This window comes from Protopterus annectens, chromosome 8.part0 (assembly GCF_019279795.1).
Source record: "Protopterus annectens isolate FY-2018-M chromosome 8.part0, PAN1.0, whole genome shotgun sequence".
NCBI lineage: Eukaryota > Metazoa > Chordata > Ceratodontiformes > Protopteridae > Protopterus > Protopterus annectens.
In genome coordinates this window covers 1,860,325,479-1,860,338,188 of record NC_056741.1, presented here as the reverse complement: position 1 = coordinate 1,860,338,188, position 12,710 = coordinate 1,860,325,479, and the positions used below count along the sequence as shown (strand labels likewise).

Sequence of the window (12,710 nt, the reverse complement as noted above, 5' to 3'; positions counted from 1 at the left end):
TGTTGTAAAATTCTGCAATGCCCTACAAGATAGACTAACATGGCAATATATTTCTTCTTATAAAAGGTAGTCAGTATGTGGAGCAGAGCCTTTCCCTGTTTCCAGACTGAATGGACCTGGCATAAGAACTCTCAATGGTGTTGTTATGGTCATTTGGCTAGGAGTTCTGGCATTTGCAGTATACTAGCAGTTCTGCGGACTGGAAGGATTAGCAGTGGCCCTCTTCTGTTAATATGGTTCAGTACTAATTCTTATACTTCTAAGACAAAAAAAAAAACAAGTTAACTGCAGAGTCCTCTTTTCTTCTGGTTCCAGGAATTCACAACTTGGTCACTTCTTTGTTGAGGTGGAAGCATTTTGACTGCAATGGAGAAGACATTGTACAGGGAACAAAAAGTAAAAGATGATTCTTCATCGTCCTCATCAGGTAAGGTAAAACCTTTCTAATCAGTCTTTTATGCTTTACTGTTAGCTTGTTTTTCTGTTGCAGACATTGTGTACTTCTCAAAGGACTAGGGTATGCTGTGATTTTCTGTATCAAATGTTTAGAAGCTTTTTTACCTACTACCTTAAGGCATGCTGTTGGTATCATCATCCACTTGACTAAAGCTTGCAATATTTCATCAGTAATGTATTATTGAGCTCCATATATATCCACTGTATTCTTGAATTGTGTGACAACTCTTGTAGCATGGTCTCTGTTACATGCACAGAGAAATACTTATGTTGAGAGAAACTTTTAATACCTCAGTAGACTTCAGACCAACAAAGGAAGCTACTGTTCCAGATTGAAAATGGTCTTCAACAAACCATCTCCTGGCGTGCTTCTACCTGTTTGCATTCAGAAGAGCCTTTTGCTGAAAAGGGAACTTATTAGAGGGCCAGGCCCACGTAATGCAGGCATTTAAAAAAGATTGTACCTAAAACTAATTAAAAAATGCCCATAGCTACTTTTGAAGAAACATTCTCCTGGTTGTAATCATAGCTACTTTTGAAGAAACATTCTCCTGGTTGTAATGCTTTTAGCAAAAAGTAGGGGTATTTGCAGACTTTCTTGGTTGACTGATGTCCTTCAAGGATGCATCTGCAGTCCTTACAAATGGGTTGTCCTGTCGTCAGGCAGCCCTTCGGTCGGCCGGATTCCAAAGTCTGGGTCTGGCTTCGGCTGGTGTCGCACTTCACCCGACGTCATAGCTGCAGATATTCGGGTATAAAGGCATCAGCCGACGCCATTTTCCTCAGTCTTTCTTGCCGCGTGGCGCCCGAAGCAGAAGCTGTTCGCAAGTGCCGGTCGGTCAGAACCAGAGATTACTACTACCGAATACTACTCCGAAGACTACTAAAAAGCTAAGTACCCCGTTGGGGACTCTTTCTTGCCTCAGCCGATGTCAGAAAAAGTGAATAACTGTTTAACTTGTGGGAAACAAATACCTCATAAAGATTTCCACTCTTACTGCTTACCTTGCTTAGGCCCAGACCACGACGTAGCAGCTTGTCTAGCCTGTGCTTCTTTTAACCGACGGACGCTTAGACGTCGGTCGGAATTTGCTGAGCAGTTTTTCGGCTCTGATTTCGCTTATATTATGCCGTCGGATCCTCCGACTTCGCAAATCTCCAAAAAACGCAAAGAAAAGGACCGACACTCGCGGTCCGCGGTTTCGGCCGAAACCACGGTTAAGCCAACCGCGAGTGTCTCGGTTTCGGCTGAAACCGAGCAAGCGGTTCTTCCTGCAGCCGAAAACAGACCTTCTACCGAGGTTTCTTCTAACCTCGTGGAGTCGGTTTCTGAAATCCAACCTGCTGTTGTGATTTCTCAGGATTTATCTGACACTATTCCCCTGGATACTTCAACTCCTGCACGTGGAGCTGCTAGGCCTCCCGCAGCCATGTCCATTAAGGCCTTTGCTAGGGCTAAAGCAGCTAAAGCTACAAAGACTATGCCTGTTAAGACCCCTTCTCACAGGCCCACTTCCAGCTCTCAAATGCTTTCTTTGGCAGAGGATCGTATTTCTTTAATCCGGGTATCCCAACCTCATCCAGACAGGGCCTCTCATCCACCTCCAGAGAAGAGGCCTAGAGCAGAGCCCCCCGAGCCAGTGTCCACAGATGATTCCTCTGATGATCCAGAAAATACAGACCCTCCAGAGACTCCTTATTCCCCTTACGAAGACTCTGATGCTGAAGAGTCCATCCCTTCTGCCTCTCCACCTGAGGAATTTTCCTTTGGGGAAACCTTGCATGCCATGAGGGAACAATTTCAGTGGCAGGGCCAAGATTTTTCAGACTCCAGGAAAAGGCTTAGAACCTTTTTACATTTACCTCAACATAGGCCTTTAGCTATACCTCCAGTTCTCTCTGTTGTAGATGATGCATTTAATGATGCTTGCACTGCTCCTGATTCTTTACCTCCGGCCCCTGTTAAGCCCGATAGGTTCTACAGGGTCCCGGACACTCATCACCATTTATACAAGGCTCCTTTAGCAGATCCCGAGACTATCTCCCAGGGTCCTAAGGCTGTAGCATCTGCCTCTGCAAAAAAAACCCTCCCCTCTGTAAGGGAATCCAGGTCCTTAGAGAGATGGGGTAAAAAAGTTTACACTTCTGCTACTCCGTCAGCTAGAGCCTTGAATTGTCAATTTCATATGATACAGTATCAAGAATTTATGCTAGACCAGTTAACTAAAAAACTGTCCTCTGATGAACCTTTTGATAAGAAGTATGTTCAGGAAATGGTACATAACATTCAGCAAGTTAGTAACCATTCTTTAAAATGTGGCTATGATGCACTGGAGGCTTCTTTTAGATCAGCCATGACTGGCACAGTTATCAGAAGGCATGCATGGTTGAAAGAGCAGACCTTACCAGACCATGTCAAAGCAAAGCTATTAGATGCTCCTATGGACAAGGCTAATTTATTTGGACCACCTGCACAACAGGTACTGAAGAAGATGGAGGAGAAAGCAAAATCTGTACAAACAGTGAAAGATTTCTTACAGGTCCAACCTCCAAGGTTTAGCAGGAACTGGCCCTCCAAAAACTGGTCATTTCCAGACTCCTCTAAAGCCTAGAGAGGCAGAGATAGACGACCAAGAGGCAGAAACCAATCCAGAGGTGCCTACAGGGGACGCCAGTGGCAGGGTAACAACCAGCGAGGCACAGGCGCAGCCACCACCACTGCATCAGGACAATCACAGTGACTTGACTCTGGCACCGCCTACCAGGGAACAAATAGAAGCACCCTTAGGTGGAAAGCTAGCTTTATTTTCAAAAAACTGGCATTACATCACAAGGGACAAGTGGATCTTGCAAACTATAAACCAAGGTTACAGGTTTCATTTCCATACTCTACCAGGAAAGAGAGGAATGCCAAACCTACCACCAAATCAAAAGGTAGAAGCTCTAAAACAAATATCTCAATTGTTAAGGATGAGAGCTGTGGAAAAGGTACCATCTATGGAACAAGGAAAGGGATTTTACTCCAGACTTTTCCTGGTACCAAGAAAAGAGAACAACTGGAGGCCTATTCTCGACCTGTCCGCTTTAAACACATTTCTCATTGTCCCAAAATTCAAAATGCTGACTCTACAGCAGCTTCTTCCCATGCTGGGCAAGGAGTCTTGGCTGGTAACTCTAGATCTCAAGGAGGCATACCTGCATGTTCCCATACGACAAAATTGCAGAAGATACCTCAGATTTCTTGCAGGATCAGAGCATTATCAATTCTCAGCATTGCCCTTTGGCTTATCTACTGCGCCCAGAGTGTTCACGAAATGCCTGGCATCAGTAATTGCTCATTGCAGGCTTCAGGGAATACAAATTTACCCCTACCTGGACGACTGCCTGATACAAGCGGACAACATGAACAAACTAACAGAAGACTTACAAAGAGTCATTTACCTGCTACAAGCCCTGGGATATACAGTCAATATAAAAAAGTCAATGCTGTTACCATCCCAAAGAATAACCTTTTTGGGTGCAGAGTTGGACACATCAAAACAAATGGCATTTCTAACTGTAGAAAAACAAAAACAATTACCTGTCTACTTCTTGGCATTAACAAAGCAGAACCATCTGACAGCAAGAAAAGTACTACAAACCCTGGGCTTCATGGCATCCTGCATAATACTGGTTCCTCATGCCAGACTGCATATGAGAAAGCTACAGTGGTACCTAAAAAATGTATGGTCTCAACACAAACACAGCCTAGAAACCAAAATTCCTATAATCCCCTGCCTGAAGCAAGAGTTCCTATGGTGGGCTCAGGCCTGCCAATCAAACACAGGATTGCCCTTCTACAGCATTCAACCAAGTCAAACCATCACAACGGACGCCTCAGACCTCGGTTGGGGGGCCCACATGCTGGACAAGTGCATACAAGGCTTATGGACACAAGACCAGCTGCACCTGCACATAAATCTAAAGGAAATGCTGGCAGTAAAATTGGCAATCCAGTCATTCAGACCATTTCTCCTAGAAGGTCATCTGATGATGACAGACAACACCACAGTGATGTGGTACATCAACAAACAGGGAGGCACACACTCATACCCTCTATGCCGGATGGCACTGGACCTATGGAATGTGGCTCTGAGCTACAACATTCACTTACGAGCTATTTTCGTACCAGGAAAAGAAAACATTCTAGCAGATATATTAAGCAGAACTACCACGGATGCCCACGAATGGATGCTGCATCCGGACATCTTCAAGGCCATCACAAGGAGATGGGGACTCCCAGAAATAGACTTATTTGCATCTCCACACAATCACCAGCTAAAGAAATTCTGCACGAGGATGTACCACCCACTTGCATGGAAGGTGGACTCCCTATCTTTCAGTTTGGAAAACCTGTCAGCGTATGCATTCCCACCACTTCCTTTGATGCACAAGGTGCTATTGAAGATCAAAGAGGACCGGCCAAGGATCATTCTGATAGCTCCGGACTGGCCAAGGCAACATTGGTACCCATTACTAAGGAGCCTATCTCTGGAACTAATATGGACACTACCCCTAGTTCCATTACTGTTAACACAGAACAACTACAACATCCTGCATCCAAACCTGAAAACTCTGCAGCTGACTGCCTGGAACATCACATAAGATCAATTAACCCAAATTTATCCCAAAGGGTAAAAGACATCATGCTTGAGGCTCGCAGACCCTCAACTAGAAAAAATTATGCAGCAAAATGGAAAAGATTTCTCATTTGGAGTACTGCAAGGGGAGAAGATGTGTCACTGGTAAACATAGCCAGCATCTTGGAATACTTGGCAGAGCTCTTCCACACAGGCCTGTCCTATTCTTCCATCAAGATACATGCATCAGCTATCTCAGCAGAATACACCTTGGATCCTCCAGTATTCTCACACCCTCTGCTAAGGCAGTTTCTAAGAGGAATTAAAAATGTAAAACCTCCAAGGAAACCGCCATTGCCAACATGGGACTTGAACTTTGTGCTAGAGAAATTGACACTTCCCCCTTTCGAACCAGCAGCAACAGCAGAATTACAATTCTTATCATGGAAGACTGCCTTCCTGCTGGCAATCACTTCAGCAAGAAGGGTATCTGAGCTACAGGCATTAATGGCAGTACAACCCTTCCTGATCTTCCATCAAGATAGAGTGTCCATGAGAACTAATCCTACATTCATGCCTAAGGTGGTATCCAGAGTATCTTTAAATCAGGCTATCCACCTACCTACCTTCTTCCCAAACCCACAGAACAGGGGAGAAAGACTGCTACATACCTTGGATGTGCATAGACAGTTACACTACTACCTGGACAGAACCAAGAGCAATAGGAAAACTGACCAGCTTCTGGTAGCATATGCAACAGGAAAGGAAGGAAAAGCTATTTCAAAACAAACAATCTCCAAGTGGATAGGAAATTGCATTAGATTTTGTTACTCCTACCATGGAAAGAAAACTCCAGATAACATCAGGCCTCACTCTACAAGGGCTACAGCCACTACCACAGCTTTCTTACGAGTGGCCACCAAGGACATTATAGAGGCTGCTACTTGGACCTCCGTGCATACATTTGCCAAGCATTATAATTTACCTTTATACTCCAGATCCCGAGCAGGTTTTGCCACTGCTGTGTTGCAAGGGATCCTAACTACACCATAATCTCTTTTTTCCTCCTCCCCTAGTTTAGCTATGGTATTCTACCCATTTGTAAGGACTGCAGATGCATCCTTGAAGGACATAGTACAGTTTTGTACCTACCATAAATGTAGATGTCCGATAGGAATGCATCTGCAGTCAGGATTACCCACCCACCTTCCCCACTGTGGTACTCCTAGGGTATTTGGCCATCTTATAGCTAGCTGGGGGGGGATCTATTATGGTGTATTTGTTTGTATATATGTACATACATGCTTATTTTTTGTGGTTGCTCTCTACTATTTGGAATCATTGCCATTTATCCAAATTTAGCCTGCCTAGAGGGCACCTGGCATCTGGGGCAAGAAACACTGAGGAAAATGGCGTCGGCTGATGCCTTTATACCCGAATATCTGCAGCTATGACGTCGGGTGAAGTGCGACACCAGCCGAAGCCAGACCCAGACTTTGGAATCCGGCCGACCGAAGGGCTGCCTGACGACAGGACAACCCATTTGTAAGGACTGCAGATGCATTCCTATCGGACATCTACATTTATGGTAGGTACAAAACTGTACTTTTCTTTGCTTCTAATAAAAGGATGTGGTGAATCTTCCGTGATTACATTAAGCTGGTTAGCCTTTGCATGTTATCCCTTTTGTGAAAAAGGAGTAATAGACTTAATAGCTTCCACCAGTGATTTGTTTTGAGAGAGTATGTCTACTTAATCACACAATTAAAGCTCTGAAGTCAAGTTAGCAGGATATGCTATATCATCAGTTTTGTCTGCTAAAATGCATATAATATTCTCACATAGAAACATATTTCTACTGTGGGATTACCAGATGAACCAAGTTCTCTGATTCATTTTCCTCTTATCCGATCTGAATGTAAAGATTTCTACATTTGCCCAAATAAAGTCATCACCATGGGAGGCACATATATGCAACACTATCACAACAGGACCTGGCTCATTCTCCTCTTCTCTGTTCTGAATATAAAGATTTCTGAGTCTTCAGAATAAAAAAGTCAACATGGGAGGCAGGCAACCCACTCACCTTGACATATTTGTTATGCCAGCAGAAGACAGCAAGATTCACCTGCACAACTTGTTCATTGCCTTAACATCGTACAGTGATCACAGCTTGTTCTTTTCCTTAGTGCCATTCTCACAGTTTTAATGCTTTTAACAAAAGAAGGAATTTGACCATTTTTCTTGCTTCTGATCACAGGATGTGGTGAATCTTCCCAGACTTATCTTTTGTGCTGAATTACTTGTACATGGTTGCCTCTTCTGTAAAACAGGTTTAATAGACTTAATATATTCTACCAACTGTTTTCTTTGAGAGCATATGGATGCATGTGCTAATCCTGCCTCTAATGTTAGTGGAACAACAGGTAACTTGCTTCTGTGCCAGAAGATCAGCAAACTAATAGTTCTGATCCCACAGCAGGCACTTTGATTAATTTTCCCAGTACTGACACTACAGTGCAGTAAGGAACATTCCTGAGTGTGCTGTCTTCAAAGGATATGTTAACCAGATGTCTCATCTTACTGAGTTGGTGATAAAAGATCCCACTTATTGAAAAGGAGTAGGAGAGGTTTTCAGCTGCCTAGGCCAAATTTCCTCTAGTCAGTATATATACCACCTTGGGTCTCCCTTGAAAAGAGAACACAAGCCTAATGAGACTAAGCTGGTTAACAAAGAGTAAGTAAGTACATCCATAGGTAATGTTTGTATTCCACAGTATTCTCTCACATGCTGCCTCACAGGGAAGCTGAATGAGTTGGTTTGACATCCATGTTAGCCCATGCGTGACAGTCATAGAACATAGTTTCCACTGTTTCTTTGCAAATCACACTCAGAAGAAAATGTTATTGACTCTGAGGAGTGTGAGGGAGGAGTCTTTTAGGAGCCTTCAAAATGTCTAGTTGAGGAAAATCCTTGTCCAGTCATTAAGCTTAGGGTATGTATTTATTAATTTATTGACATTTGATTACCCGGAAAGTCCATCTGGGTAGAAGCCCATTTTCAGTAGAGGCCCAGGGAGAAAAGCTCCAAAATATTACAGAACATTTTAAGAACAATAATTTTACAATCTTCAAAAATAAAACAAAAACATCTGCAGTTTACATAATTATAACAAACTAGATGTAATATAAAAAATTGGTAAATAATTGATACAGGGTATATGAGAAATCATTTAATATTTAGAGAACTTTTATGCCTCATCTCCCTTAGTGTGTATACCCACAACATGGAAACGTAATTTATACATTTAATAGATAAATGTGGATCCAAAGACCCTTTTCAAGCATGAGTCTGGCCACAAGGCAAATTATAAAACATGAAGCTACAGTAAGTAGAAAGGAATTGTTACAGAGCAAAGGACATAATAGTACATGAATGAAAAATATCCCAAAATGAAGGGTGCATATAGATAAATGAGCAAACACATTGTATAGCATTACATGTGATTCAGATATATAGTTAAGTACAGTATTTATGTAATGAAAATATTGAAACAGTAATGCCCTGCAAGTTACATTTCAGTAGTCGAACTTAAGATGGTTGTCAAGCAAACAAAGCCAGCTACAGGTTCATCAGGTAAAATGGTAGATCGGTAGGGAGAAAAGGTATATTAATTATAGATTTGACGAATCATGAGTAAATGAGTTAGAAGGAGAAAAAGTGCTGCAGACAGACAGTGCCGGAATAACTGCAATGGGGAGAGTCATCTGTGTATGTCAAAACAGCAAAATTGACTTGAGTCCTTGAAATATGTTTTACATTATTTTTTAAATACCAGTAGAAATGTGATGCAGCTAACATTTTGTGGCATGTGGTTCCATTGTTCTGGGGGAGTTTTATATATGTTTTGTCTGTTGTCATCATGATGAAGGGGGGTCTCATGAAGAGGTTACTGCCAGAATTTCTGAGGAATTAAGAAGAGGCTCTAAATAGAAGGGATTTTATTTTTAATAGGAGTGGACAGAAACATTTATTCAACATTTTATAGAGGTCAAGAGATTTAGGAGGAGTTTCTGGGACCCTTTGGTTTTTGCTTAGTGTGATGCAGTGATGTTCTTGAGGGGAGGCTTAATTGAATGAGTTGCAAAATTTTGTATTCTGTTTTTTTTTTTTTTTTTTTTTTTTGCATCAGCTGGTATTATGAAGTGAATGTAAGATTATTAATGAAAAAGAATTTTCCAGTTTAAGGAATAAGACATTGAACAATTAAACTTTAATTCTTGGCAACACTAAAGCTTGTTTCTCAGTTTTCCGGTTAAGAAGGAGTATTACCTACATGTCAACTAATGGGAATTGTACTGTAGGGAAGGGAATGCAGGAGGAAAGCACCACATGTTTGCAAGGATGCAGTAGACAATTTGGTTTTCATATATTTACTTGTTATAACTATATTAATAATAGAACTAAATTGTATATCCTGAGTTTCTGCATGTAAGTAGAAAAAACTGCTTTTACTTGAGCTTGTACAAGTTGTTTTAAGGTGTCCAATTTCTTGACTATGTTTTTAATTTTTTAAATGAATATAAATAAAGCAACTGTATAGGTTTTCCTTTTTATTTTTATAGGTGACGTTAAACCTAGATTATGTTTAACATTCATTGTAGGTATGGATATGTCTCATAAGAGGTCTGTGTCACAAAATAGAGAATCTCTTAAAATTTCCATTTTGTTTTGTTATGTATTTATAGACATGAAGCATAAACAAGCCTCATAACCCAGTAAAAAGAGTGAGGCTTTAAATTAAAAGAGCCAATCCAGGTATTCTCCTGCATTAGGTTAGTTTATTCTCTAATGAAATTCCTGAGTTAAATGATTATCACGTGGTAGCAGCTTCACACAGGTCAAGAAGATAAGTTAGCATGTTATTAATCAGAAATTCTTTCTACTAGACATTGTACATAACATTGCGGGTAAGTTGTCAGCAATGTAGTTGTAGTTTAATTGTTTGTTAATAGCCACAAATGGGAATGTACATAGTACAGCACATTAATGGAAAACATTACATTCTTTGGAAAGGTTCTCAAGTTTTGTTTGGATATTTTCATTTTCCTGTGACAGAGGGCTCTAATGTTAGGCAGCCTCAAAGAATGCCAGATGTAGGAAAACCTCTTAATGAATGAACAGACTAACTTATTTTAATAGAGGCCAGGAAGTAACTAACACATATTTCATATTGTGTACACACTGTTCACTTATGTATAACATACAGAATAGTACCGATAAGATGTCTACTCTAATGAATTACTTAACTATATAATTATCCTTAGAGTCCCAATAACTTCATTTTATATTATCTTGCTTTACAGTTTAAAACTACCAATCCAGCACCTAAACCACCTAAAGTAAGTATTATTCACCTAGTTTTGTGAAGTTTCAAGCCATTAAAACATTTCCTTTTGTGCTGTAGCTGTATGAAATACAATTACAGATCTGAATGTTGATCATAAGTGATTCGGGACATCTTTAAAATATTTATGCAGGACAGAATACAGTCTGGGTTATATAATTTGGGGGGTAGGAGCCAAACAAACATGGAATGAAGAAATGACTCACCTTCAAAACTATTTGCTATTAACATAAAGATGATGTTTTTGTATTGACTTTGCCAGTCTGTTAAAGTGTAGCAGTCTAATACAAATGACCAAACACACTTGCAGTAGAAAAAAGTAAGGCTATCATAGTATTCGCTAACTCAACAAGCCCATGGTAATTGGCTAAGCAGCTTTAATGGGCAGTATTACGAAATATGTTGCACAAATGCACCTAGCTGATGCATAGAAATGCATACCACAGCTTTGCATGGTTCACACAATGCCAGCAGCTGGAGGATATGTGTAGTTAAGCCATTGTGTACCTTGAATAGTTCAGGACCCACAAGAGATGTGCAGTGCATGTGGATCACAGACGCAGTCTACACAGTTGTATTCCAGGTAGGCATTTTCATTTTACATCCGTTTACAAAACTGATGCATAAACATAAGGCAGTTATAATATGAACAGTTCTGTGAATATTTATGTAGCTAGTCTGACATTTAAAATGTACACATCTTTGAACCCAGCATGACAAGGACAGTTGTCATTCCTCTCATCATGGACAAAAGCATTTTTGTCACAAGTTGAGTACACTGTCATTAGTGCTACAGTACAATTCCATGAAACAAAGAATTGTGTAAGTAGTGTTCTGGTTTGTAGTGTCAAGTATGTAGTAGCACCCCTGCAAGGCATATGAAAAGAGTAAGTATCTTATCCCATGCTTAGTTTATGCTGGCTAACATAGTATTGATGTATTCCCTTGACTTTTTTTTTACGCCTGATAATTTGGGAGCTAGGCTTGTTTGAGAAACACTGGTAATCAACAGTGTTATGTGCAGCTACCAGAGTAATAGAATGTTGAATTGGTGCTGTACTGTTTATTTTGCATTTTCAATGGAGTTTGGTATATGTAAGTAGTTTGGATAAAGGGAGCTTGCCACCCTGCAAGTTACTTTATTTTTTCATTTCCCAATACTGTTTACATTGTTGTGCTGTCACTTTTTTGTGATTGGATTGTATGAGGCAATCACATATTAGTTGACAGCTGGTAGATGTGGCTGTAAGCCATTTGTGCTGCAGAATCAAATTGTGGTTTATTGATTACATTGTTAGAGTGCATTTGATATTTGGAATGTTGCCCAAGTTGTGTGCCCTTCCAGATTTTGTGGCTGTCTGCAGTGTGGGACAGTAGAGAACTGGCATGGCATTATGCCATCACCAGGGATCCTGCCATTTAACTGACATTTTCCCATGAAGCATTCCTGCAGCATTTGTTTTTATCTGTGCTATACCTGCAGTACATCTTGTAGTGGACTTATTGGGATAGAGGGGCACACTACCAAGGGTAGTTGGACACACATGCCTGTCTTGGTGGTTACTGTATATACTGGCAGTAGCTGTAGCCAGTAGCACTTATAGTGCTGTGTGTCATATTTTTACCTTTGTGGCAGTATGGGCAGAGGTGCAAATGTTTTCCTGAACTGATACTCCATAGACATTGCCCAGGGTTTGTCCTTGAAAATTTTGCCTCCCTGACTATGCCTGTGAAGTAGATTTACTATCTGGTGAGTGCTTCCCAACCATTTATGGGAGATCATTATCATCATTGTGTAGGGATGAGACAGATGTTATTGTGTGAGTTGTGACCCTGTACCTGTGTGAGATGACTGTGCCAGCCATTGTGGGCGGCACAGTGGTGCAGCGGTTAACGTTGTCGCCTCACAGCAAGAGGTTCTCCGGTTCGATTCTCGGCTGGGGTGCCTTCTGTGTGGAGTTTGCATGTTCTCCCTGTGTTCGTGTGGTTTTCCTCCGGGTACTCCGGTTTCCTCCCACATTCCAAAGACATGCATCTGGAGCATTTCTCCCCGGGCCTCCGCTGAAAACAGGCTCTGTGAAACCTAGTCGGACATTCCCGGTCAACAAATGTTAAATAAAATAAATAAAATAAAATAAAAATTTGTCTCTTTATTAAAACAAGTGTTTTAAGTGGTGTCCTTTTGTTAAAATTAAATGATAATTCAGTTGCTCTATTATTTTGCATT

General features: G+C 40.9%; 1 protein-coding gene across 3 annotated transcripts in view; it reads left to right on the top strand.

Annotated features, from left to right (window-relative positions):
* The first annotated feature begins 293 nt into the window (after positions 1–293).
* LOC122809683 (zinc finger protein 2 homolog) overlaps positions 294–12,710 on the top strand; it is a 350,734-nt gene continuing 338,317 nt past the window's right edge. Inside the window, exons 1-2 of one of the 3 annotated variants that reach the window (XM_044081359.1) lie at positions 303–427; positions 10,443–10,478. Coding sequence is in view for 1 of the 3 variants with exons in the window: in XM_044081358.1 (XP_043937293.1) it covers positions 367–427 (61 nt within the window). In the remaining 2 variants the exon portion in view is untranslated. Of the gene's footprint in view, positions 428–10,442; positions 10,479–12,710 lie in introns of all 3 variants that reach the window. The other 2 variants (XM_044081358.1, XM_044081360.1) reach the window with 2 other exon arrangements.